This window comes from Stenella coeruleoalba (genome assembly GCF_951394435.1).
Source record: "Stenella coeruleoalba genome assembly, chromosome: 8".
Taxonomy (NCBI): Eukaryota; Metazoa; Chordata; class Mammalia; order Artiodactyla; family Delphinidae; genus Stenella; species Stenella coeruleoalba.
Window position 1 is genome coordinate 44054599 of NC_137154.1, and position 27283 is coordinate 44081881.

Sequence of the window (27283 nt, forward strand, 5' to 3'; positions counted from 1 at the left end):
CTCCAGCATTTGTTGTTTGTAGATTTTCTGATGATGCCCATTCTAACTGGTGTGAGGTGATACCTCATTGTAGTTTTGATTTGCATTTCTCTAATAATTAGTGATGTTGAGCAGCTTTTCATGTGCCTCTTGGCCATCTGTATGTCTTCTTTGGAGAAATGTCTATTTAGGTCTTCTGCCCATTTTTGGATTGGGTTGTTTGCTTTTTTAATATTGAACTGCATGAGCTGTTTATATATTTTGGAGATTAATCCTTTGTCCATTGATTCGTTTGCAAATATTTTCTCCCATTCTGAGGGTTGTCTTTTCGTCTTGTGTATGGTCTCCTTTGCTGTGCAAAAGCTTTCAGGTTTCATTAGGTCCCATTTGTTTATTTTTGTTTTTATTTCCATTACTCTAGGAGGTGGATCAAAAAAGATCTTGCTGTGATTTATGGCAAACAGTGTCCTTCCAATGTTTTCCTCTAAGAGTTTTATAGTGTCCGGTCTTACATTTAGGTCTCTAATCCATTTTGAGTTTATTTTTGTGTATGGTGTTAGGGAGTGTTCTAATTTCATTCCTTTACATGTAGCTGTCCAGTTTTCCCAGCACCACTTATTGAAGAGACTGTCTTTTTCCATTGTATATCCTTGCCTCCTTTGTCATAGATTAGTTAACCATAGGTGCTTGGGTTTACCTCTGGGCTTTCTATCTTGTTCCATTGATCTATCTTTCTGTTTTTGTGCCAGTACCATATTATCTTGATTACTGTAGCTTTGTAGTATACTCTGAAGTCAGGGAGTCTGATTCCTCCAGCTCTGTTTTTTCCCCTCACGACTGCTGTGGCTATTCGGGGTCTTCTGTGTCTCCACAGAAATTTTAAGATTTTTTGTTCTAGTTCCGTAAAAAATGCCATTGGTAATTTGATAGGGATTGCATTGAATCTGTAGATTGCTTTGGGTAGTATAGTCATTTTCACAATATTGATTCTTCCAATCCAAGAACATGGTATATCTCTCCATCTGTTGGTATCACCTTTAATTTCTTTCATCAGTGTCTTATAGTTTTCTGCATACAGGTCTTTTGTCTCCCTAGGTAGGTTTATTCCTAGGTATGTTATTCTTTTTGTTGCAGTGGTAAATGGGAGTGTTTCCTTAATTTCTCTTTCAGATTTTTCATTATTGGTGTACAGGAATGCAAGAGATTTCTGTGCATTAATTTTGTATCAGCTTTCTTCTGATTTCCATTTGCATGGAATATCTTTTTCCATCCCCTTGCTTTCAGTCTGTATGTGTCCCTAGGTCTGAAGTGGGTCTCTTGTAGGCAGCATATATATGGGTCTTGTTTTTGTATCCATTCAGCAAGCCTGTGTCTTTTGGTTTGAGCATTTAATCCATTCACGTTTAAGGTAATTATTGCTATGTATGTTCCTATGACCATTTTCTTAATTGTTTTTCGGTTTGTTTTTGTAGGTCCTTTTCTTCTCTTGTGTTTCCCACTTAGAGAAGTTCCTTTAGCATTTGTTGTAGAGCTGGTTTGGTGGTGCTGAATTCTCTTAGCTTTTGCTTGTCTGTAAAGCTTTTGATTTCTCCATCAAATCTGAATGAGATCCTTGCCGGGTAGAGTAATCTTGGCTATAGTTTCTTCCGTTTCATTACTCTAAGTATATCATGCCACTCCCTTCTGGCTTGTAGAGTTTCTGCTGAGACATCAGCTGTTAACCTTATGGGAGTTCCCTTGTATGTTATTTGTTGTCTTTCCCTTGCTGCTTTCAATAATTTTTCTCTGTCTTTAATTTTTGCCAATTTGATTACTATGTGTCTCGGCATGTTTCTCCTTGGGTTTATCCTGTATGGGACTCTCTGCACTTCTTGGACTTGGGTGGCTATTTCCTTTCCCATGTTAGGGAAGTTTTCGACTATAATCTCTTCAAATAATTTCTCTGGTCCTTTCTCTCTCTCTTCTCCTTCTGGGACCCCTATAATGTGAATGTTGTTGCGTTTAATGTTGTCCCAGAGGTCTCTTAGGCTGTCTTCATTTCTTTTCATTCTTTTTCCTTTATTCTGTTCTGTAGCAGTGAATGCCACCATTCTGTCTTCCAGGTCACTTATCCATTCTTCTGCCTCAGTTATTCTGCTATTGATTCCTTCTAGTGTAGTTTTCATTTCAGTTATTGTATTCTTCATCTCTGTTTGTTTGTTCCGTAATTCTTCTAGGTCTTTGTTAAACATTTCTTGCATCTTCTCAATCTTTGCCTCCATTCTTTTTCCGAGGTCCTGGATCATCTTCACTATCATTATTCAGAATTCTTTTTCTGGAAGGTTGCCTATCTCTACTTCATTTAGTTGTTTTTCTGGGGTTTTATCTTGTTCCTTCATCTGGTACATAGCCCTCTGCCTTTTCATCTTGTCTATCTTTCTGTGAATGTGGTTCTTGTTCCACAGGCTGCAGGATTGTAGTTCTTCTTGCTTCTGCTATCTGCCCTCTGGTGGATGAGGCTATCTAAGAGGCTTGTGCAAGCTTCCTGATGGGAGGGACTGGTGGTGGGTAGAGCTGGTTGTTGCTCTGGTGGGCAGAGCTCAGTAAAACTTTAATCCGCTTGTCTGCTGATGGGTGGGGCTGGGTTCCCTCCCTGTTTGTTGTTTAGCCTGAGGCAACCCAACACTGGAGCCTAAGGGCTCTTTGGTGGGGCTCATGGCAGACTCTGGGAGGGCTCACGCCACGGAGTACTTCCCAGAACTTCTGCTGCCAGTGTCCTTGTCTGCACGGTGAGCCACAGCCACCCCCTGCCTCTGCAGGAGACGCTCCAACACTAGCAAGTAGGTCTGGTTCAGTCTCCCCTGGGGTCACTGCTCCTTCCCCTGGGTCCCAATGCTCACACTAGTTTGTGTGTGCCCTCCAAGAGTGGAATCTCTGTTTCCTCCAGTCCTGTTGAAGTCCTGCATCAAATCCCACTAGCCTTCAAAGTCTGATTCTCTAGGAATTCCTCCTCCCATTGCCCGACCCCCAGGTTGGGAAGCCTGACGTGGGGCTCAGAGCCTTCACTCCAGTGGGTGGACTTCTGTGGTATAAGTGTTCTCCAGTCTGTGAGTCACCCACCCAGCAGTTATGGGATTCGATTTTACTGTGATTGCGCCCCTCCTACCATCTCATTGTGGCTTCTCCTTTGTCTTTGGGGTATCTTTTTTGGTGAGTTCCAGTGTCTTCCTGTCGATGATTGTCCAGCAGCTAGTTGTGATTCTGGTGTTCTCACAAGAGGGAGTGAGAGAGAGCACGTCCTTCTACTCCGCCATCTTGGTTCAGGTCCTTTACCTCTATTTTTCCCTTCAAAGCTGAGCTCGGAAATGCCAAGGAAGAGCTGGGGCAGGGACTGGCTCCTCTTGCCTGTCTCTGGGGGTCAGCTCACCCTGAGAGTGTGAATGTGTTGATTGCCCCAGCCCTCAGTGTGCTAACGGTGCATTTTCTCCCTCACAGAGGAGCTGAAGGAGAAGCTGTCAGAGTATGTGGACAAGGTGAACGGCCAGAAGCCAGGCTTCATCAAGGTCGTGCGGCACAGCAAGCAGGAAGGCCTTATCCGCTCCAGGGTCAGTGGTTGGAGGGCCGCCACTGCCCCCGTAGTGGCACTCTTTGATGCCCATGTGGAGTTCAACGTGGGCTGGTAAGTGCCCATCGGGAGCTGAGGAGGATGAGTCCCAATGTGTTCCAGGGGCTGTGGCTCAAATGGGTGCAAAGCCTGCTGAGATCGCAGTCATGATGGGGGAGAGGAGAGATCTGGGTGTACGGGTGACCAGGCCACAGGGCTGGCCCTTCAAGGTAGGGGAAGGTCAGGGATCAACAGGTCAACACACAGTGTCTCAAGTGTTGGTGGCATCAGGTGTGACTCACGCTGGTGTGGTCCTCTAGGAGACGTGATGGGAGAGAGGGATAAATGCTAAGGGCAAAGCGAGAGTTCCAGCCCAGCTAAGGACCAGGATGCGACCCCCGGGAAATGGAGAGCTGGACCAGACACAAGGCAGAAGCCCAACCCCAAAGACAGGAACAGGACCGAGGGGGCAAAGGGAGCCAGGGTGACTTGACGTTGTCACAGGTGCCCTGGGATCCCCCAGATGCCAGGCCAGAGGTAGCACAGAACCTCAGATTCTTTCTACTGGTAAAACTAGGTCTAGAAAATCTTTCTCTGTCCAGGGCTGCTCAGGTGCTAGGTGGGGCAAGGCCCCAGTGGCTTCAGCCAGGCAGGTACAGGGTACCTGACGCCAGCATCCCTGCAGGCTGGAGGGCGTTCTGTGGCCCACTGTGTGTGGCTTTGCAGAGAGCCTGGGCTTAGGGGGTCCCAGGTGCTGGGGATGGCCGAGTGTACCACCGTAACCACTATGCATGATGGCACTGGGGTCTGCTGTCCCCCATCCTAGACTCCAGGTGCCACCCTCTGCCTCCCTGGAGTGGGGTGAGGTGGGCCCTTTAGCAGGAAGGGGCAGCGAGCATGCACACAGCAGGACTGGGTGGAGGCATACTTTTCCATAGCAGGCCCGAATTAAGGCTGTAATGCAGCCATTTTTTATAGGTGAAGTCACTGCTTGCCATTTGTGACTATTTAAAAAGCATTTTCACTGGATTTATGGCCAGAAGAGGAGAGGGACACTTGCTATTTCAAGCTGATTTGGATAAACAGTTGTGCAACAAATGCATTTTTAATGAGAAGCTTATCATTCCTGTCTGCAAACATTTTACTCGCCTCGTGCCCCCAGGGGTTCCGGGCTGCGTGGAAGCCCGACCCCCCCACCTCTCCTTGGGCAGTGGGGACGCGTGGGGTGCGGGTGGCATGTCTGGAAGGACCGAAGCAGCATCACACAACGGGTGGAAGTAGGTTTGTTCTCACCTCCGTGTCTCTGCCGTCCTCACCTGCCTTTTCCTCCTGGTTGATGCGCTGCATTTTAGCAAAATCAAAGCCCAAGTTGAAAGCTTCCCGTGGAACCTCAGATCTGTTCCTTTCTTCTTTCTTAAGTCTTGATTTCTTTTTTTTCTAATGGAAAAAAGGAAATCAAGCAGACACCGGGATCTGAGGCACTAAGAATCTGTCAGCTCAGCCTGGGACATGCTGAAGGAGGGGTCAGGCCTCTTGCTAGCCCGGAAGCATGGGGGTGGGAGATGGAATACGGACTCTTTCCCAGGAGGCAGAGCAGCTCTGCCCTGGAGGAGACGGCCAGGAGTTCCTTCCTTCTTCTGTGGGGGAAGGAGCTTTAGAAGGTGCCAGTTTCCCCTCTCTCCCTCTCCCCTGTCCAGGGCTGAACCCGTGCTCACCCGCATTAAGGAGAACCGGAAACGGATCATCTCGCCATCCTTTGACAACATCAAATACGACAACTTTGAGATAGAAGAGTACCCGCTGGCCGCTCAGGGCTTTGACTGGGAGCTGTGGTGCCGCTACCTAAACCCCCCTAAGGCCTGGTGGAAACTGGAGAACTCCACGGCCCCAATCAGGTAAGGAATTCTTACCTGGGGGTCTCTCTGTCTTGTCTTCCAGGCAAGGGCTCCCCTCCCAGCCTGACCCTTGTTTCCCAAACTCCAGCTGCATCGGCAAGTGACCTTCAGTCACAGCTTACAGCCTTTGACGATCCCTTTTAAAAGAGCTGTGGCACCCAGAATCCATTCAGAGCCTCAGAGTTACTCATTTCAGCACATCGCTCTGGGACACTTGCTGGGCGCCAACTGCTGTGCTGGGGATACAGAGTGATCAAGACTCGATTCCTGCCCCCAAAAGCCTGGAGTATAGTGAAAGCAGAGAAAACAATTGGAATAAAATAAGTGGGATCACAAATTATTCCCCATGCTGGTGGAAAGTGCATGAAAATTGGGGAGAATCCTTTTCGGAGCCTGTAGCATTCGCATTTGTTTTTTCTTAAGGGCAAGTAGGAGGTTGCAAGGTTGGGTCAGGGACACTCATATTCAAAGGAGCAGAGTGAGTTCATGGACACAGAGGAAGTTCAAAGGGACTGGAAGGAAGGAGGACAGTGAGGGGGGAGCCCCAGGCAATGAGGCCGGAGGGGTGGAGAGGTCTACGTGGCCTCTATTTTATGGGTCAGGACTCCTGAAACAGCCATCCCTGCCAGCCTTTATTTCTATCTGGCTAATCACAGATCAGGTGCCTTCATGCTCCCTTCTGATGCCACACAGATGGCATCAGAAGGTGGCCTAGGGGAGAGTTCCTGGAATGAAAGAAGAGATTAGAAACTGTTGTTGCTTTGTGTTACGTGAGGGAGAAAGATTACGAAAAATTTAATTGAAAGTGAGAGATTACTATCTGAGATGGCATTTTTCCTTGCCAGAAGGAAAAAACTGTATTCATGTTTAAAACAGGATAGAAGGGCTTCCCTGGTGGCGCAGTGGTTGAGAATCTGCCTGCTAATGCAGGGGACATGGGTTCGAGCCCTGGTCTGGGAGGATCCCACATGCCGCAGAGCAACTGGGCCTGTGAGTCACAACTACTGAGCCCGCGCGTCTGGAGCCTGTGCTCCGCAACAAGAGAGGCTGCGATGGTGAGAGGCCCACGCACCGCGATGAAGAGTGGCCTCTGCTTGCCACAACTAGAGAAAGCCGTCACACAGAAATGAAGACCCAACACAGCAAAAATAAAAAAAATTAATTAATAAACTCCTATCCCCAACATCTTCTTTAAAAAAAAAAAAACAGGATGGAAGAGAACCCCACCTAGCTGTCCTGCGGTTGTCTCTGTCACCTGTCTGTTAGGCCTCTGCCACACTTACGTGGTTAAATATTTGCTGGGAGGTCGCTGTGTACAAGGGCCTTTTACACACATTGTCTCATCTGCTCTTCATCATAACCCGATGATAGCTCACTCATTGTGTCATTCCAGTTTTACAAGTTGAGGAAAGAAAGACTGACAAAGGGGAATGACCCTGCCAAAGGCTCCAGCCAGTGCAGCCAGGATCCAAACCCAGAGCAGCTAGATTCCGTACCTAGTGTCATCCTCCTAGGCTCCCACTGTTGAGCTCGGAACTGTTGTGGCTGAATTCTACCCCCAGGTCTGTTGACTGCTATTGGAGGGAAATATGCCATAACACAATGAGCGGTCTTGCAGTAGACTGCACTGGTATTAGCTGCTTCTGTTCCGGGCATCACTAAATGTATCAGCCTAGACTTAGTCAGTAGACCCACATTCTAGGTCCTTGACAGAGAATATCATCTCAGCCTCAAATATTCCATGACCTAATTTTTATCAAAAATCCTAACTGAGAGAAATTATATTAATGGAAGATTTTGAAAGAACATTCTTGGTTTATACCTGGATGAAGACAGCCCACAGAAAGCTGTGGGTTATACAAGTGTATCTTGCCCACCTTGGAGCTGCGCTTTAGTGCTTTACCCCCACATGATGTAAGCTGTAAAAGGAGCCCAGAGATATCTTCTGTTACGTTCTAAAGGGATGGCTTTAAGATTGTTGTCTGCTACATTCCAAAGTGACCCCTTTAAGAAGACTGACATGAGAAATTTCTTTCAAACTGAAAGGACTGCTATTCCTGAGGAATTAGTATGACATTTCTACATGGGAACTATAAATCTTACTTCTAAGACCATATGTGTTCATTTTCACCTTGGCCACCAGGAAGCTCAGGGTCAACTTTGTGGGTCCACTTTAAGAATCATGAAAGAAGACACATGCATTCTAACCAGCCTCTAATTTTTGGTGGAATTTTAGTCTTTTCAGACATTTATCTATTTTTTTCAATGTATTTTACATTCTCTTGCAAGCTATTTCTAACCCTTTTGGGAATCAGAAGATATAAATCAGAAACACTTTCAGGCTGAGTAGGTCCACTTAATACCCTAGGCAGTTAATAAATAATGAAGACTGAGGGGACCTGTGCTCTTCTCAGAGTACTGTTTTAGATTCTGTTCTTTCCCTGACTGGGTCTGGCCGTTTAGGGAAGGCCCCCTACTCTGTATCCCAGAATGCCCTGCCCTGCTCAACATTTGAGATATGGGGATATATGTTTATGTATAACTGATTCACTTTGTTATAAAGCAGAAACTAACACACCACTGTAAAGCAATTATACTCCAATAAAGATGTTAAACAAAACAAAACACATTTCAGTAACATCAAGGAAAAGGCGGAGAGTCCACTCTGCAGCGCTGATGTTTTAAAACCACCATGCATTTAGAGGGGGGATTGTCTGGGCTTCTTCAATGTGCAAGTGCATCTTTTAAAATGATCTTTTGCGTACCAGTTATGTCCCAGAGGTTTTCAAGTGCTTTACATTATTTAATTTAACCCTTGTGAGGTTATGGTTGACTCTGTTTCATAGATCTGGAATCAGAGGCTCAGAGAGTCTAGGGAACTTCTTTCAGAGATGCACAGGCAGAATGGGGAACCTTTCCCCTAGCACTCACCTCTAAAGCCAGGTCACACGTCCCCCCCACCAGAGTAGGAACTCAGCCTAAAGGAACAGTGGCTTGAGGTGGATTGACTGTCCTGGATGCCTGCGGTCTGTGGAAACTGAGCCCATTCAGAATAAAAGGCTGTAATTTGAAAGCAGGAGGGGCAGGGACCCCAAGGCACCAGTCTCTACCCAAGCAGCCTCCTGCATCAGCATTCTCCAAAGAAATGGCCTGCAAAATGGCTGTTTCTCCACCTTGATGAGATTACAATTTCAAAGATGGGTCCATTTGCATTTGAGTGACAGTTTTCTCATCACTAAGGATTCTTCATTTCTCCTTTTCTTTCCCTCCAATTCCTCAGCCACCAGCTGATAAAATGCTACGCAGGGGCTAGAAGCGGTAGCAGCGTGCAGTGGAACAATTCAAAGTAATTTGTGTAAGATGATGCTTTCAGCAGAGAAGCAGCCCACATGTGCTCGTGCTGATTCACCTAATGTTAATCTCTCCTCGTGACGTTCTGCATCGGATGTCTGTACACAGCCATGAATCCCGCGCTTACACTTGCTAAGGAAAGGCCTTCCAGCTTCTGGACCCACAAGCTGTTGACGTGTTGCTCCAGCCTAAGATCCCTGCTGAATTCCAATCCAGACCAGCTAGCTAGGCCCTGCCGGTTAGATATCTCCCCCTAGTGACTCACAGTCACTTTAAGATCAGTTTTCCCAGCATGGACTCCCTCTTCCTTCTGAAACCAGCTTCTTCTCTATCCCCCCTATTGATGGGTGGTCCCCACTCCACCATCACCCAAGCAGAACACCAGCTGGCATCCAGATTCCTCCCCTTCTCTCATCTTCATCGTTCATATGTTTCAAAGTTCTGCTGCTTTTACCTCAAAATATGTCTTTAAATAATCTCTGTCTCCGGTCCTGGTACTCTGGTCCAGGTCTTCATCATTGCCCATCTGGATATAGCAACAAGCTTCCCAACTGGATTCCTCGATTTCTACCCAATCTCCTCCAATCTCAATCACCCCACAGCTGCCTGAGTATTCTTTTTCCAAACACAGATCTGCTTATACCACTGTCTGCTTAAAATTCTTCTTTGACGCTCATTTACCTACAGATAAAATCCAAATGATTTACCATGCTATCCAAAGCCCCAGCTCGTCTCTCTAAAGGGACCAAGGTGAAGGGTGGGAAAGTTGGTGTGGGTGCCCGGGTAGAAACAAAAACTGGCTATGCAGTTCAGAGTGCAGGGGTCAGGGCAGCCAGAGATACAGTCATGCAGTGTAGACTGGTAGGCTGAGCACTACTTCTCTGGGCTGACATACATGCAAGCACCACCAGAAGTGATGGCTGGTCCCAGGACACAAGCTGTCTCCCACTGCCCTGCTGAAACAACCTCCCTGGAATAGCTGGTGAGGGTGGACCCAGGAGGGCCACTCGGAGAGCAAGGCCCACACCAGTTCTGGCAGCAAACGAAGGGAGAGGACCAGATCCTCCTGGCAGGAAGGCAGCACTGCTCTTACTGCTCTGGCGGCCCCCATGAGACAGCCCCTCTGCTAACCACTGGCCATGTCCCCATGCCCTGCAGGAGCCCTGCACTCATTGGCTGCTTCATTGTGGACCGGCAATACTTCCAGGAGATCGGCTTACTGGATGAAGGCATGGAGGTCTACGGAGGCGAGAACGTGGAGCTCGGGATCAGGGTGAGCAGGGTTTCCCACCCATAGGGCGTGGCTCAGCTCCCCAGAGGGTGAATGAGTCCAGGAGTGGAGAAATGCGGCTCAGGGTTGAAGGTGGTGGACTGATTCTGGACGTCCAGTGCCTAACCTTGGTCCATGTGTATGTGATCAGGGCTGGTGGGGATGGGATAGAGACACAGGTAGGGAACTATAGAATTTTCAGGAAGAAAAGAACATCAGAAACTACTTTGGCTGGGGTGGGGACATGGGAGATTTGAGCTCCCAAATCAAGGGTGACATCTTGGCTAAAATCAAACACAGACTTCTCAGGGATGAACAAAGGGGTGCTCCAGGAAGGGGCTGCTGAGCAGGAGGGACCCTCAGAGTCACTTTCTTATACTGTCACCTCCCTTTGGGATTTCTCACTCTGTTATTCTCCATCTCCTCCACAGTGGCCAACAGAGCCTTCCTAAAGACTTTGTCAAGAGAGGGCTCCAGAGAAATAAACCCACGGGGAATAAACAGCAAAACACAGCCAGGCTCACTCCATGTGGGTTTCTGACCCACCACGTGTTGGTCAGACCCTCAGGCCCGTACATGCCTCATACTACTTTCCAGAGACATCTGCCGTCCTGCCCCAAGGTACAGGGCCCTTTGCAGTTATCAACGTGCGGTGTGAATCCACACCAGGTACAATTTAATCTCTCATCCTACAGGAACATTTCCAAGGCTCTGGCCCCTTTCCCTCGGCCCATGCAAAGATAACTCCAAAAGGAACCCCATCCCTATGACTGAGGGACACATTAGGTCCCTTGGCAGGTGACAGAAATGTGATCATGGATACGAGGAAGGACCTCATCCACTACAGGGAAGCCCACCCCTCTGTCTAGGCTGTGGTCCTAGCCTCATGAAGAAACCAACATGCAAGCTGTGCTTGTCCTCACAATGGCCCCCACGGTCCTCTCCACAAGGCTCTTTAAGCAGCCTGGCACACCATGCACTACAGGCTCGCCAGCCCCTGGCCAGCCCTTGTACCTGCTGGTGTTCATGGCAATCATCTGAGATGTTCCCCCTCGCTGCCTGCCCCCCATGCAGTCCACCCAGTATCTGCCTGGTTCCCACTAGTGACCCCATTCTTGCCCCTTTGGCCTTAGTGTCTGTATCTGGCATCTCTTGTTCCTAATCTTTGGTGTCCTCTCAAGGACTCCAGCTCGAGTACACCCTCCTTACCTCCTATCTCCAACCCACTGGGCAGTCAGCTGGCCCTGGACAGTCCTCGCCCTGCCCTGAGGGGAGACTGGGCACCTCCAATGAGCATCTCACAATACCTCCAATAGCCTGGCAGGCAGTGTGGGCCTGACTTGTCACCCAGACTTAATACTAGGGCTTTGAGGTCTGGCGGCAGGAGCAGGCTGCCTGAAGCCGAGCTTAGGAAACGCTTCCAGACACCTGTTTTCACTGAAACCCAGAGAAATCTCTTTGGAGACAGTCAAGATGCATGGGCTTATTGGGGAACTAATATATTCATAGAGGACAGAGGCTGCATTATCACCCTGGCTTCTCCGCTCTCCCTACACTGGTCATTTATTCACCATTTGCATCCTCACCATCTCATTTCCGCGCGTTCCTGAATAAATGCTTGCCCCCAAACATAATATTTTTTACTAGGAGCCGCTGCTGGGAATTGGCTGAGCGGGCAGGACCGCCTCCAGTCACTTATGTTCTCTGGGTAAAAATGTCTAGGAATGGAGAAAGGAATTAGATTTGTGAACTGTGCTTCCAGCACGTATGTGAGTCGATCACGGAGTGGTGGGAGGCTCCTGGGTTTTCCTTGCCTAGATTATAAAGCTGCTCTGGAGTGTGGGCCTGGGTGAGGCTTTCAAATACTTGTTTAAAATTTGGGGGTTTGCTGCTTGGGGTGTCAAATACAGTATAAAATGTTGCCTGGCTTTTTTTTCTCTGTCTCTTCCCTCCCCTTTGACAGAGGTGAAGTATCATGGAGTTGAAGGAAAGGTGGCTCTTAAAGCAGGGACCCAACAACTTGTTGGCTGGCAGAGCTGAGGACAGAGGGAGGGGCTAGTTAATTTGAATTTCAATTCCAGGTCCCCGCTAAAGGGATACAGAACCTCCAGCCATCTTCAAAATAGATGTTCACATTTTGTGTGGTTATTAGTGTTTCTCTTTCATGTTTATGAGTTAACATCTCAGTGCCTCACTTTCTCCATCTAGGATCTCCCTTCGGTGACTCCCCAGGATTATATGTAAAAATGAGAGACATTGCTTTCCTCCCCTCATTTATTTAGAGGCAACTTATTCAAAGTCCTTACCCATTTGGAACACAGAAATAGAGCTGTTTGCACAATTATTCATTACCTGCTCTGGCACTGTACTTATATAATCCATCTACAAAACACCCTAAAAAGTAGCTGTTATCATAGCACTCCTTTTTTCAGATGAGAAAATTGTGAAATAAAGAGCTTACATAATATGTTCTCAAGGTCATATGACTTATAAGAGGTAGAGAAAAGATTCAACCCCAGATCTTTATGATTCAAAAGCCTTGCTAGCTAGATATACCACAGTGACCTAGGGATAAAAGTCCTTTGAGCATTCCCAAAAGAGTATTACAATGTCCATGCAGTAATTTTCTTCTACTTTACTCACAGTTGTGTCTACTGAGTCCTCATTTAAAGCCTTATTCTTATTTTGCACTCAATTCTAGTAAGCCTTTTTTTTCCCCCCAGTTTATAAGTCCACAACTCAGTGGGGAAAAGAAGAACTGCTGTGGGCAAGCAGAATGAAAAGCGTGAGAAGTAAGAGCTGACATTGAATAGGAGACAGATTATACAGATGATGGCTATAAAATACTAGAATATATAAGAAAGTATTCAAGAGCTGGCAAGGAATTAAGAAGTTGTTAGAAACTGTTATCTGTTCAGTTGAGTCCCCTTTAAAATATGTTGAAATTCTAACCCCCTGTACCTGTGAATATGATCTTATTTGGAAATAGGATCTTTGCAGATATAATCAGGTTAAGATGAGGTCATACTGCATTAGGGTGGGCCCTAATCCAATATAACTAGTGTCCTTATAAGAGAAGGAAAATCTGGGCACAGACAGACACAGAGGGAAGATAATCATGTGAAGATGGAGACAGAGATTGGAGTTATGATGCCACAAACCACAGAATGCCTGGGGCTACCAGAAGCTGGAAGAGGCAAGGAAGGATCCTCCCCTAGAGGCTCTGGGGAGAGCATGGCCTACAAATACTTGATTTCAGACTTCTAGCCTTCAGAACTGTGAGCGAATACATTTTTTGTAGTTTTAGGTGATCCAGTTTGCTGTGCTTTGTATAACAACCCAAGGAAATCAATACAGACACAAAAACCTAAGTGAAAGTAGGAATCAGAGAAAGCCTGAGTCCATTATATTTGAAGAACGTGATGATTTGAAGTTTGTGATTTCCCAGTTTCATGGAGTATACAGAGGACAGGATACAAAGCCTAAAGCTTGACCAGCATTAAGAATCTAGTAGAATATTCCCTACCCTTTACCTCCCATAAAGCTGGAACTGCAAAGGCCCATTATCTGAGTATAAAGATGGGCTAGAAATACTCCCACCCACATTTTCATCATTAGAGTGAAAATTGCCTGTCTCAATCTTGTGCTAGGAGGAAAGGAAAAATTCTCTTCTGTGAATCCCTCCCTTGGATCTATCATTCAAAATCAAAATACTTCGTGGTTCAGAAAATCTTGAGAGGAGAATTTAACTTAAAGCTGTTAGAAGTTCTTAGGCATCTGCAAAAGTGTACATGAATCCTCTCTGGGAAAAACCCCTTTAACCCAAGCCACAAAACTTCTCACAGCTAGAGTTCCAAGGAACGTGAGTTCAGTTTTTTTTTTTTTTTAAATCATGAACCAGACAAGGGAAAAAGAAAGAACCAAGAGCAAACACCAGCAAAAGCATTAGATAGCCAAATGTGATCTACAAAGTCTTCAAGTATTGAATCTATCAGAAGTAGGATATCAAATAATTTGTATAATATATTTAAATAAATAAAAAGAGATTGAAATTATGAGTAAGAAGCAAGGGACTATAAAAAGACCAGTCATATTAGTATAAAAATAGAATTTCAAACATGAGAAATATAAAAATGTGAATTGAAAGCTTAATGGATGAATTAAACAGCTAGATGGATATTGTTAAAGGAAAAAAAATTGAGTAAACTGGAAAACAGAGCTGAAGAAATTATTCAACATTACCCCAGGAAGGCAAAGACAAAAATATGAAAGAAAGAGGTTGAGAGACATGTGAAAATGAGAGGGAGTGTCTTAATATCTTAGAATTCCAAATGGAGATGATAGAAAGAGGATTAGACAAAAGCAATATTTGAATATATAATGACTGAAAATGTTCCCATACTGATGAAAGACACCAATCCTCAGATTTAGGAAGTCAACCTATCCAAAGCAGGATAAATACAAAAATATTCACATTTAGACATATCATAGTGGAACCACAGAAAGCCAAAGACAAAGGAGATCTTACGGCAGTCAGAGAGAAAAGATAGACTACCTAAAATTTAATGATAATTAGAATAACAGTGGATTTTCCAATGGCAATAATGGAATCCAGAAGACCATGAAATAATATCTTCAATATCTGAGAGAAAATATCAACTTTTATATGTATACTCAATTTAAAAAATCCTTCAAAAATAGGGAAGAAGAAAGCCATTTTCTGACACACAAAAACTGAGTGTGCTACTAACAGATCCTCAATAAAATAAATTTTAAAAGACATACTTCAGGTATAAGGAAAATGAGCCAAGAAGGAAATCTGAGATAAAAAGAGAATAATTAGCTCATATATGAGTAAATCTAAAGAAATATTCATGGTAAATAATGTATTGCAAAGTTATAAAAACAAATTAAAACTACAGTGTATGATGACAATTGCAAATAAGTTGGGAGGGGTGATTGTAAATAAAGTGCCCTAAAATGCCTATATTATTAATGAAGATGGAAAAGATTCTGGTTGACTTTAAATTCTGATAAATTAACCATATTAAAATTTCTTGGGGGGCCATGAAAATCATATGTATAAAAAGTATAACTTCCAAAGTAGTAGAGGGGAAAAATGAAATATGAAAATGGTAAGAAAGAGAAATAAAACAGGTGATACAAGAAAAAAACATATAAAATGGTAGAAATAAATCCAAATATATCAGTAAATATGGTAAATTTACATGGGCCAAATTAAAAGACTAACATTTTTAGACTAGATTTTAAAAAATATCTGTAGGCTCTTTATCAATATAAACCTGAAATATAATAATATAGAAAAGTTAAGATATAAACGAATGGAAGAAGTCATAACAGGTAAATACCAATCAGAAGAAAGTTGCTGTAGTTATGTTAATATTAGAAGAAATACCATTACAAAATACTTTAGGATAAATAAGGAAGATTTCTACAAGATGATAATATGTTAAGCCCATCAGGAATATATAACAGTTGTAAGTTTTTATGTGCCTAATTGCACAGCTTTAACTTATATGAAGTAAAAATGGATAGAATTTCAAGGAGACATCAACATCACCACTAATGTAGTTGAGGATTTTAATAAATTTTCCCAGTAATTGATAGACCAACATAATTAATAGTTTGAATCAAATGGGCATATATATAACACTGCATCTAACAACTACAAAATTGAACAATTTCAAGGGAGTAACATCACATAAAACATGTTATCCGACCACGATGGAATTAAATTAAAAATCCATAACTAAAAAGTATAGGCAGAAGCCATATTTTTGGAAATTGTGAAACATTTCTGAATAACTCATAGGTCAAAGAAGAAATTATACTAGAAATTTGAAAATATTTTGAACTGAATGATAGCAAATATACTACATATTACGTTATGTGAAATGCAACCAAAATAGCACTTAAGAAAAATTGTAAATCAAAACAGTATGGTATTGGCATAAAATCAGACACATAGATCAATGGAACAGAATAGAGATCCCAGAAATAAACTCATGCATAAATGGTCAATTAATTTACAACTAATGAGCCAAGAATATACCACAGAGAAAAGATGATCTCTTCAATAAATAGTATTGGAAAAACTGGACAGCCATACGCAAAATAATGAAACTGGACCGTTATCTAACACCATACACAAAAATTAACCCAAAATGGATTAAAGACCTGAGCGTAAGACCTGAAATCATAAAACTCCTAGAAGAAAACATAGGCGGTAAGCTTCTTGACATCTGTATTTTCAAAGCTCTTTCCCTACAGTTATCCTGGTTAATGTACACAGCAATCAAGTGCTATAGGCAAGCCAGATATTATTACCCTAATAGTGTTATACAATTTAAAATGTTTATATTGGCCAAAAAAGTTAATTCATTCTATGGTTTATTATCTTATTATTAAAATCATTATTTTAGCAACAAAGTTAACAAGAAATCAATTTAAGTACTCTGTCATCTATAAAGTGCTCTATACTAAACATGATCATATCTATTACTATTATACATGTAGATGTATATATTGCATAAATATATAACCATACGTTTCATATAGTGCTTTATTTTTTTAAGCATGCTTTAATTTGTAAGGAGTATTGTAGTCCTACTATAAGCAAGTCCCATTGCTTGGGGCTTGGTGACAGTCACCAAAATTCAGAGTACTGCATTAGAGCATACAGTTGGCTAAACCTAGATTATAGGCCCATGCTTAGTTGCCAGGGGTCAGGGACACTTTCAGGTTCCATGGGCCCAAGTATTACACATGATGTGGTCCCTCATATAGGAAGGGAATTTAGAACCTTAGAATTTAGGTACAAATGTCCTCTAAAACATGTAATATAGTATCTAGGATATTGTACTCCATATCCCAAATATTTTATCATAAATAGGATTTTTTAAAAAAACTCTTTATTATGAACAACTTCAAACATATCCAAAAATAGAGAGAATAGTATAATAAATCCCCTTGCATCCGTCACCCAGTATCAACATTATCAACTCATGGACAATTTGGTTTTAATCTCTGTCCCTACCCAATCCTCCCCAACTCCAGTTATTTTGAAGCAAATCTCAGACATTATATCATCAAAAAAAATTTCATTATGCATTTAAAATAGAGAAGAACTTTTTAAAAGAAACATGATCACAATACTATTTCCGTCCTAAAAGTACTGAAAAGAATTCCTTAATACCATCAAATATTCAATCAGTGTTCAAATTTCCCCCAATTCTCTCATAACATTTTTTTACTTTGTTTTACAATTGTTTCTTGAATCAAGATCCAGTTGATTAATATATCTTGCAAGTCTCTATTAATCTACTGGATTTCTTTCTCCATCTCTTTTTTCTCCTTGTAATTTATTTTTAAAGACATCAGGTTATTTGTCCTGTGGAGACTCCCACAGTCTAGATTTTCCTGATTGCTTTCCCCTGATGTCATCTAACATGTCCCTCTGTTCCATATATTTCTTCTACATTGCTAGTTAGACCTAGAGATGTAGGTTCGATTTTGTAGCAAGAATGTTTCATAGGCAGTACGCGTGTACTTTTATCACAAGGTACTTAATGTCTTGCTGTCTCTTTATCCTGTTTCATTGCTACCTCTAACATAAACATTTTGCTTTACTTTACACTTTAAAAAAATAAAAGGGAATATGTATATATTTACATCTCCTCTTTCTTAGATAAATGGTAGTATGCTATGCACACTTTTCACTATTTTATTATATAAATTTTTTTCTGAAGACTACTTTCTAATAGTATATAGGGGTATTCCTTATTGTTTTTTCATAGCTGCATGGTATTCCAATGAATGCACATTCCATGGTTTATTCTACCAGTTTCTTGTTGAGGGCATAGTGCTACAATGAATTGTCTTGTGCATACAGTTTTTCATATTTTTCTGGATTATTGTTTGAATAGGTTCCTAAAAGTGAAATTGTGAGGTCCAAGGGCAAATGCATGTGTAATTTTGCTAGACATCATCAAATATCCTTGCAGAGAGGTAGTATTTTTCCCACCAGGAATGATGAAGGTGCCTGTTTCCTCACAGTCAACCAACAAAGTATGTTGTGGAATATTTGGGGTGTTGCCAATCTGACAGATGAGAAGTGGCTTTCAGAGTAGTTTTAATTTGCATTTCGCTTATTAAGACCTAGGCTGAACAGCTTTTCACATGATTAAGGCCATTTGCATTTCTTTTTTCCATGGGCTTTTCATATCTTTGGCCCATTTTCCTGCAGGATCGTTAATCTTTATTTTTAGAGTCTCTTTACACATTAGGGATGGTAATACTTTACCTATCATATACATTGCAAATATTTTCTCTCAGTGTGTTACTTGTTTTTTGTTACTTGTCTTTTAATTTTTCTTCTGGTGTTTTTTTGCCATGCAAGTTTTTGTTTGTTTGTTTTAATGTAAGCAAAAGTCTTTTTCCTTCTTGCTTCCAGAGTTTAGACAGAGTAAAGTTTACCCACTACAAGGAAAGAAAAATTCACCTATGTTTTTTTCTAATACTTGTAGGGTTGTATTTTTTACATTTTAATCTCTGACTCATTCAGAATTGATCCTGATGTATGGTGTGAGGAATGGACCCAATGTCTTATTTTTCTATATGGCCATCCGGTTATCCTAACACCTTCTATTTAAAATTACATCTTTTCCTCACTGGTTTGCAATACTACCTTTATCATAGACTAAATTGCCGTACATATTTGGGTCTGTTTCTGGATTTTCTATTCTAGCTCCATTAATCTGTGAGTGTATTCATATACTAATATCACACAATTTTAATTATGTAGCCTTTATATTGTTTGTAAGTTCAAACTTAAAAATGTTTGTAAGTTATATTAAGTTTGTAAGTTGGATTCTGGCTTGCCAACTGTGTATCATGGAGATCTTAGATTCAAAGGAAGAGAAGATCTGTGAGAGACAGAAATATCACCTTTCCCACTTCCTTCCTATCTAGACTTTAAAATACTTAATGTCAAGATGACTACTTAATTTTCACACTGATGCTTGGAACCTAGTATGTGCTCAATGAACAGGTTTCAAATTTGAAGGCCAGTCAAGTGTAAGAGAATTTTATTCTATATATCTCAGAAAGTTAGAGCCATGAACAGTGGGGTGGAAGCTGTAATGGATGTAGTTATCAATTCAATATGAGAAACAAATATTAGAATCATAAAAAGGAAGGGATGCCTAATGGAATCGTGAGCTCCCTATAATAGGACATGAACATGACCACCCCTCGGTATTACTAGAAAGAGATGAGATTTATGACCAAAATACTAATAGTTAATAGTAGTGTAGCAGTAATTATATGTGAGCTACTGTCCTAAGTGCTTTACATGTATTAACTCCCTTAATCCTTGCAGCAACCTTGTAATGTAGAATCTTTTATTACCCCCACTTCCAGGAGGGTATACTGAAGCACAGAGAAGTGATATAACTTGCCCTAGGAAAATGGTAGGACATATATACACTACCAAATGTAAATAGCTAGCTAGTCGGAAGCAGCTGCACAGCACAGGGAGATCAGCTCGGTGCTTTGTGTCCACCTAGAGGGGTGGGATAGGGAGGGTGGGAGGGAGACGCAAGAAAGAGGAGATATCGGGATATATGTATATGTATAGCTGATTCACTTTGTTATAAAGCAGACACTAACACACCATTGTAAAGCAATTATACTCCAATAAAGATGTTAAAAGAAAATGGTAAAGCTGAGATTTCAACCCAGGAAGAGTGGCTTCAGAAACCATTATGCCTTATATAGATAGGCATAGTGTAGTGGCTTTCAGTAAGAAATCAGATCAGATTTCTCATGATCTCCTTGTGGGTTCATTTATGTGTGTATTCATTCATTCATTCTTGCCAGTGCTGGGAAACTGGAGGTGAATGACATAGACCCTGTCTTTGAGTGGCCCTCAGTCTAGCGGGAGAGACAACCACCTCCCCATCTTCTAAGTATCAATACTAATCTAACAGATTATAGAAAATGTCATGAGCTTAAACAGGACGTTTTGACCCCTTCCTCCATTGTGACTTTAAGGACTTCTGTGTTTTTTGATCTACCAATGGTGACTGTAGTAAGTATACAACTCAGAGAAACGGCTGACACTATTTCTTGTGAGAGTTCTAAAAAAAAAAAAAAAAAAAAATGCAAACTATTATTCTTTTTCCAAATTATGAGTAGTAGTAAAGATCATCAACATGAACTAAAGCAACAAACAAAAATGAACACAGTAAAAAAAATTTTAAAAGCTAAAAAATTGATTGAAGAAATGAATAGTAATATAATTTACATCTGCAAAATTTGATTCAGGAAAACTAAACTTGGTTGAAATCATGACCACAAAAGAAAACCCTGTGATGGAGGCCATAATTGTAAAAAAGATGTAGATTTAAAAATTGCTGATAGATAAGTCATATCTTAGTTGTAAAATCAATGCAAAAAAGTATTAACCCCATGAAAATAAGTCTAGTAAAATAAAATTCGAAAATTAGCATAAAAGGAAATATATTTTAATTACATTATATACAAAATTGACCAAGAGAATTAAAGTCCCTTAATGACATTTATTCCAGAAAATACTTCCTGGATGAAAATTCATCATTGTGAATATAATTCGGATTGAAGCACTAAGTAAGGCATAACCCAGTGCTATGGACCAAAATGGCAAGGATGAAAGATGCTGTGTGCTTTACAGTAGCACCCAAGAGGGAGTGACCCCTCTACCCCTGGGAGCTGGCTGAGGCTTCACAAAGGAGGCAGCATTTAGGCTGGGCCTAAGCGATGAAGGTGTGTTATTCAGGTGGGAAGAGGAGGACAGGTGTTCCAGAGAGTTGAGGTGACACGTGCAAAGTGACAGCTGAGAAAGAGCATGACTGTGGCTGAACTCTAAGGCTGGGAACTGGGGATCTGTAACATGGGGCTAAAACAGAGGGCCAGTGACAGACAAGGTAGAGCAGTCAGATGGAGGAAAAGAGTGGTCATTGGCAATCCAGCGGGTGGCCTTCGGTGGGCTCTTTGCTCATCCTGGCTTGTCCAACATTTTCATCAATGACTTAAGTAAAAGGAAAAGGTGAACTTATGGTGGGTGACCTATTACTGGGAGAGTCCAGACAGACATTTCCTTGGTTTCTAACATTGGCCTTCCTAGGTCTGAAATGTCTAAGAGTTGGTTTAGTGACATCAACTCTTGGGCAACAGAAGATTATTATTTCATAAAGCAGATACATGCTCCACAGTTGGCAGCGGTATTAGCCCACAGGTCTGGAAGATGATGATAATATTATTAATCATAACAATAACGAGAGGAGGAACTTCCATTTATTGGATGCTATTGACCTATCACTTTGTTTATATTATCTTGTTAATTTTTATGTAAGTCCCATGAGGCCCGTGTTGTTATCCCCATTTTGTAAGTCAGGAAGCTGGAAGTAATAGGATAAAATGCCTCCCCAAATCACTCAAGATAAGAACCAGCCTGAGTGGTTTCAAGGTTCATACCTTATCACTGTGTCACGATGCCCATCCACCTCTGCCTTCAGGGTTTAAAATTGTCCACGGCATAAAGTTTAATTTCAGGAGCTAACCTGGGTCAGCATCGCTTTGGAAAAGGACCACAGTACTGTTTCAGTGCTTGAGGTTTCAGCCCAAATCCCTCATGGGAGACGGGGCCTGGTTCAGACAGTACCACGCAATGTCTTCACCTGAGGTCGCAGGAGACATCAAAACTGGAGGGGGTGACAGAGACAAGAGCTGAGCTGAAAGCCAGAGTCCAGAGTGTCAGAAAGGAGGTAGATTGAGGAACTGCCAAATGAGAAGAGCTGGTAACAGGAGGTCAGAAACCTGGGTTCAGGGAGCCAGAGACACAGAGGAGGAAGAGAAAGCAAAGTAGGGGATATAGCAACTGCCCAGAACAGGCATCGCCGTTATTTGAAACTTTTACAAAATATATCTAGGGTTAAAGGGCTAGAGACTTTGCTAGAATTACTAGTGAAAGAGGCCCAAGCAAATGTATGTGTGCTTGTTAACCCTGCAGGATACTGAAGCGCCCGAGGGACCACACGGTTCTCCCCAGAGGGCTTAGAAGGCTGAGTGAGCTCATTGCTGACATCACCCAGCCTTGGGTGAGAACAAGGATGCTAATTAAGAACACTTGGATACAACGATTTTAGGTACATCAACTAGTCTCTGCCAGCACAGTGACAGAGACGTGAAAGGGAAGAGAAGGGGTGTGGGCACCAGTGTGCTCGCTCAGCTGGAAAGGTCTCAGGAGACCCCCAGAAGCAACATCTCATAGAAAGCCTACATGCAGATTCTCTGACCCACCCCCCGTCCCTGGAGACAGAGAAAATTAAACACCTTAAATTGGATTTTAGTCTGTTGCTTCTAAATGTTATGGTTGGTCCAAGCCAGCTGGAGCTAGAGTTCAGAATAACCCGCAAGCTTAGAGCAACACGTCCTTCGGGGGGGGGGGGGGGGGGGGCAGGGGATGGAGGGTGTCATGGGCTGCCACCGTTTTGTATCATTCTTTTGTGAACTGGGATCTGCCGTGGCATTGTCCTTCAGCTGCTGTCATGGGGTAAATAAAGTCCACAGGAGGCTGCAAACCGTACAATGGAATAACTGTTCCATCTATGCCATCTTCTGAGGCCAAGGATTTCAAGACATGAGACGCAGGTTTCAAGGTTGGGGGCTTTTGTTCTTCCTAAGGGCATTTTCCCAGTGACTCAAAACTTTTTTTTTTTTTTTTGGTACGCGGGCCTCTCACTGTTGTGGCCTCTCCCGTTGCGGAGCACAGGCTCCGGACGCGCAGGCTCAGCGGCCATGGCTCACGGGCCCAGCCGCTCTGCGGCATGCGGGATCTTCCCGGACCGGGACACGAACCTGTGTCCCCTGCATCGGCAGGCGGACTCTCAACCACTGCGCCACCAGGGAAGCCCGACTCAAAACTTTTGCTAAGGCATTGTCCATGTGTTCCCTTAGCGCTGTGTTAGATGCTAATAGTGGTCTGAGTGCTCATTGGAGGTCAAGACGTAGCCTTTCATGGTCCTTATAAATGAGTTATTAAAGTTTGACAAAGATGGCATTGAGATTTCAAGCCCAGATGCTGAGAGATTTGGGGGTACCATTGACTAAGAAAGGGGTCTTTGGTGTAGAGAGTTGGTTTGTGGGGAAAAATGGGGCAAGTTTGATATTAGAAATAACAATGGAAATAACCAGAAAGCTCGCATTGTTCGTCCATCTGTTTATTTACACAGTAAACATTTATTATGCTGCTTGTGTTCTGCACTTGGCATTAGGGGAGAAAGGTAATACCCAGATCTTGACTTCAGCAAGAAGCCAGAACTAAAGGTAAAGAGAAGATGTGGAGGTGAGACAGGGGATCAGGTGCCCTCTGTGTGCCCACGGAAGGTACGAGGATGGAGGAGCCCAGAGAGGATGAAAGTCTGAACTAGAAAGAGATTTTAGAATTGAGCATGGGCATAGGAAATGGGGCAGGTGGCAGGGTGGTGCCCATAGTTACAGAGAAGAATTGACTAGAAAAATAAGAGCTGAGTTGGTGGAAAACCACAGATGTCATGGGAAGCATTTCAGGATTGCACTAGTCATGGTAAGATGACCACATGATAATAGCTACCATTTATTCATTGTTTACTTTGTGCTCGGTGCTTTTGTTTATTTGATACTAGACACTGTGCTGAGCGCTGGGCATACAGTGATGAACAGGATTGTCTACATTGTACCCTCTTAGAGCTTACATCCTGGTGAGTTTTATGCTGTATGTCATTTCGTCCTGAGAACCACAAGAGGCTAGAATTATTATCCTCATTTTACAGACGAGAAGACTGAGGCTCAGAGAGGTTGAGTCAGTTGCCCAGGTCCCACATAGAAAGAGTTTGGTGGAGCTGGGATTTGAACACGGTTCTGTCTGATGCCTAAGCCTCTAAAGCCCTGTACTGTGAGAATGTGAGTAGAGAAAGGGCATCCCGATGCGAGTGGAAGAAGCCTTTGAGGGGACAGTTGGGGGTCAAGGGGTGGTGATAGAATACAGATTTCAAAGGAGGGATTGAGGGGGCAAGGAGTTTAGAGATTTTATTTGACCAAGAATGGAGGGAGGGCTTCCCTGGTGGCGCAGTGCTTGAGAGTCTGCCTGCCGATGCAGGGGGCACGGGTTCGTGCCCCGGTCTGGGAGGATCCCGTGTGCCGCGGAGCGGCTGGGCCCGTGAGCCATGGCCGCTGAGCCTGCGCGTCCGGAGCCTGTGCTTCGCAACGGGAGAGGCCACAGCGGTGGGGGGCCCGCATACCGCAAAAAGAAAAAAAAAAAAAAAAGAATGGAGGGAGAGGGATTCCTTGAAAACTGCTTGCAGGCACAGGCCAAGTGCAAGGGCCCTGGGAAAATATGGACTTGACCTTAAGAGAGGAGTTAACATTGTCTTTCTAGGTGGTCAGCTGTAGCCAGCCCTGCTCTGTTGGAGTGTGTGCCACTAGGCGTGGCCTCCTGGGACCGTGGGGCCTGAAATTCCCAGGGCCCTTGAGATCTGAGCATCCTGGGGCCTACGAAGCCTAAACCTCCAGGATCGGGGTCTTCTCTGCTTGCGATCGCTATATGGAAGGGGAGCTTAGCGCCCCAGGCAGCCCAGAACCAATTATTCTGCCATGCTGGGTAGGCAGAAGGTATCTGAAAACATTGAGAGGAAGGTTCTTTGCCATAGCACATTATCTTTAGCTCACCAGCCACGCAGTGACTCTGCAATTACAAAGCAGCCGTGGAACAGACACAGCTTAACAGTACGTTGTAAGTTTTACGGTTAGTAAAGATAAGTGCAAAATTTATCCCCAAAGAACAAAGCAATTAAAAAAGTACATAATGAAGCAATTACCTAGAAATGGTGGGGAGCAGAAGGAGAGGACCCATGGACAATTGTATTCTGGAAGGGTCTTCACACTTACGTTTCTTTAATTGTGTTCAATGAGAGAGCCATAGCAAAGTAAGATTAATAAACTGCACAGAAGAGGTAACAATTGATAAAGGGGTTTGAGAGCCAAGCTGAAGAAAATGTTACCTTGTTAAAAAGTTAGGACCAAGGTGGAAAATAGCTATAAAGGCCATTATTGGGACCATTAATGAAATTTGATTATAGGCTGTGGATTAGGTAATAGTAATGTCTCAATGTATAATTTCCAGATTTGGGGAAAAAAGCAAGAGCAAAAGTGTAAAAAACCTGGGAGCCAGCAATGGATGTTAAAGCTCCAGAGAGTCAGTTTCTCACTCCTTTTCTTATTCGTTTTTTGTTTTGTATTTTGTCTTTCTTTAATTGAGTCTGCCTGCTGCTTTGTGTTGTGCCCTTGGAAGGTAACTTCTTTGCCACCATTACATCGTGTTTCCAATTTTCCAGGAAGGGACCACCAGGCAAGGCCAGAATCAGCTCCTCAGAATGACTGATAGAAACTAAGCAGGGACTGCCCCCCACTTCCTTCTCCCGCCCCTCCTCCTCTTTCTCCTCCCCTTCCTCCCCCTCCTCTCCCCTTCCTCTCCCTCCCCTCCCCCTCTCTTCCTCCTCTCCCTTCTCCTCCCCTCCTCCTCCCCCCTCCTCCTCCCCTTCCTCCCCTTCCTCCTCCCCTTCCTCCTCCTCCTCCCCCTCCTCCTCCCCTTCCTCTCCCTCTCCCCTCTCTTCCTCCTCTCCCTCCTCCTCCCCTCCTCCTCCCCTTCCTCCCCCTCCTCCTCCCCTTCCTCCCCCTCCTCCTCCCCTTCCTCCCCCTCCTCCTTCCCTTCTTCTCCCTCTCCTCCCCCTCCCCCTCTCTTCCTCCTCTCCCTCCTCCTCCCCCTCGTCCTCCTCTTCCTCTCCCTCTCCTCCCCCTCCTCCTCTCTTCCTCCTCTTCTCCCTCCTCCCCCTCGTCCTCTTCAGCATCAGCATCTGTCTCATCATGATCACCATCCAAACAGTGTTGTGGTTTGCTTTTGAAAAATCCTCCTACTCACAAATCTCAAATTGCAGAAGGGGAATTAAGAGACATCTACTCCCATTGCAAATGCTCTTCACTTTGTAAAGCGATGCAAGGGGCAAGATCCTGATGAGTAAAATTTCCCAGTGCTTACCAATGACGGTTTACAGAAATTATCCCTACACACAAGTTTTTCCATCAAGCGGGCTTACCTGCACATAAAGTCAGCCCTGAAGATAGTCACCCCCAGTAACACCCCCAGGAGACATTTACTCCCCAAGGTCCTGTCGCTCTCTGTGTCTGGGCTCTCTCTCTAGTTTTGGATAGTCTAATGAACGGGACCTCTTTCCTTGCTTAGTGCTGGCCACACTCAATGCAGTGTGTCTGGCTTTATTCATTATGCCTACTTCAAATGCTGCTCATCAGTGAGTGAGGGTCTTGACGGCGTGTGTCATTTTCACTGCCTTAGAATTGGTAGTCCTATAAAGAAATCATGGCGTAGGGGAGAGAAAATATTAGTAATACTATGATTTCAAGGCAGATGCTTATCTTGGGTTTCAGTGTTTCTAAAATCAGGTTGTGCCTGATAAATTTGGCATATATAGATAAATAATAAATATATAAATAAATTACAATTTATTATCCAAATCAGAACACTTTTGAGAGTAAAAGAGGATACTACTAACTGTTACACTGGACCAGCAGGCATGAACCAATGTTGTCATGGGCAAACCAGGATATGATCACTTCACTTATAATTTTATATGTACATTTAATGCAATTTCATTCATTTGACATTATTTGGTAGGCGCCTGCCATAGGTGACATTGGGCATACAATGTTTAACATTGAGCATGTAATGCTTAAAATTACATGCTTAATATTTGGCATACAATGTTTAAAAAGTAAACACAGCCCCTTCCCTCTTGGAGCTGATGGTATAATGGGACAGACAGCTGATAAAAGGGAACAAAGAATAGATGTATAGTTACAAATTGTAATGAGTGCTGTATTAGTCAATTCCGGCTGCCATAACAAAATACCATAGACTGGATGGCTTAAACAACAGAAGTTTATTTTCTCACAGTTCTGAAGGCTGAAAGTCTGAGATCAGGGAACCAGCATGGTCAGATTCTGGTGAGAGCTCTCTTCCTGGCTTCCAGACAGCCACCATCCTGCTGTGCCCTACATGGTGGAGAGAGAGCTCTACAGTTCCTTCCTCTTCTT

At 43.3% G+C, this 27283-nt stretch overlaps 1 protein-coding gene across 4 annotated transcripts in view; it reads left to right on the top strand.

Moving 5' to 3' along the window:
- Positions 1-27283, top strand: part of GALNT18 (polypeptide N-acetylgalactosaminyltransferase 18) — a 547599-nt gene that overhangs the window by 430664 nt on the left and 89652 nt on the right. For all 4 annotated transcript variants that reach the window (XM_079929173.1, XM_079929176.1, XM_079929174.1 and 1 more), the window contains exons 7-9: positions 3454-3637; positions 5260-5457; positions 9967-10081. In XM_079929173.1, the coding sequence (XP_079785299.1) occupies positions 3454-3637; positions 5260-5457; positions 9967-10081 (497 nt within the window). The remainder of the gene's footprint in view (positions 1-3453; positions 3638-5259; positions 5458-9966; positions 10082-27283) is intronic.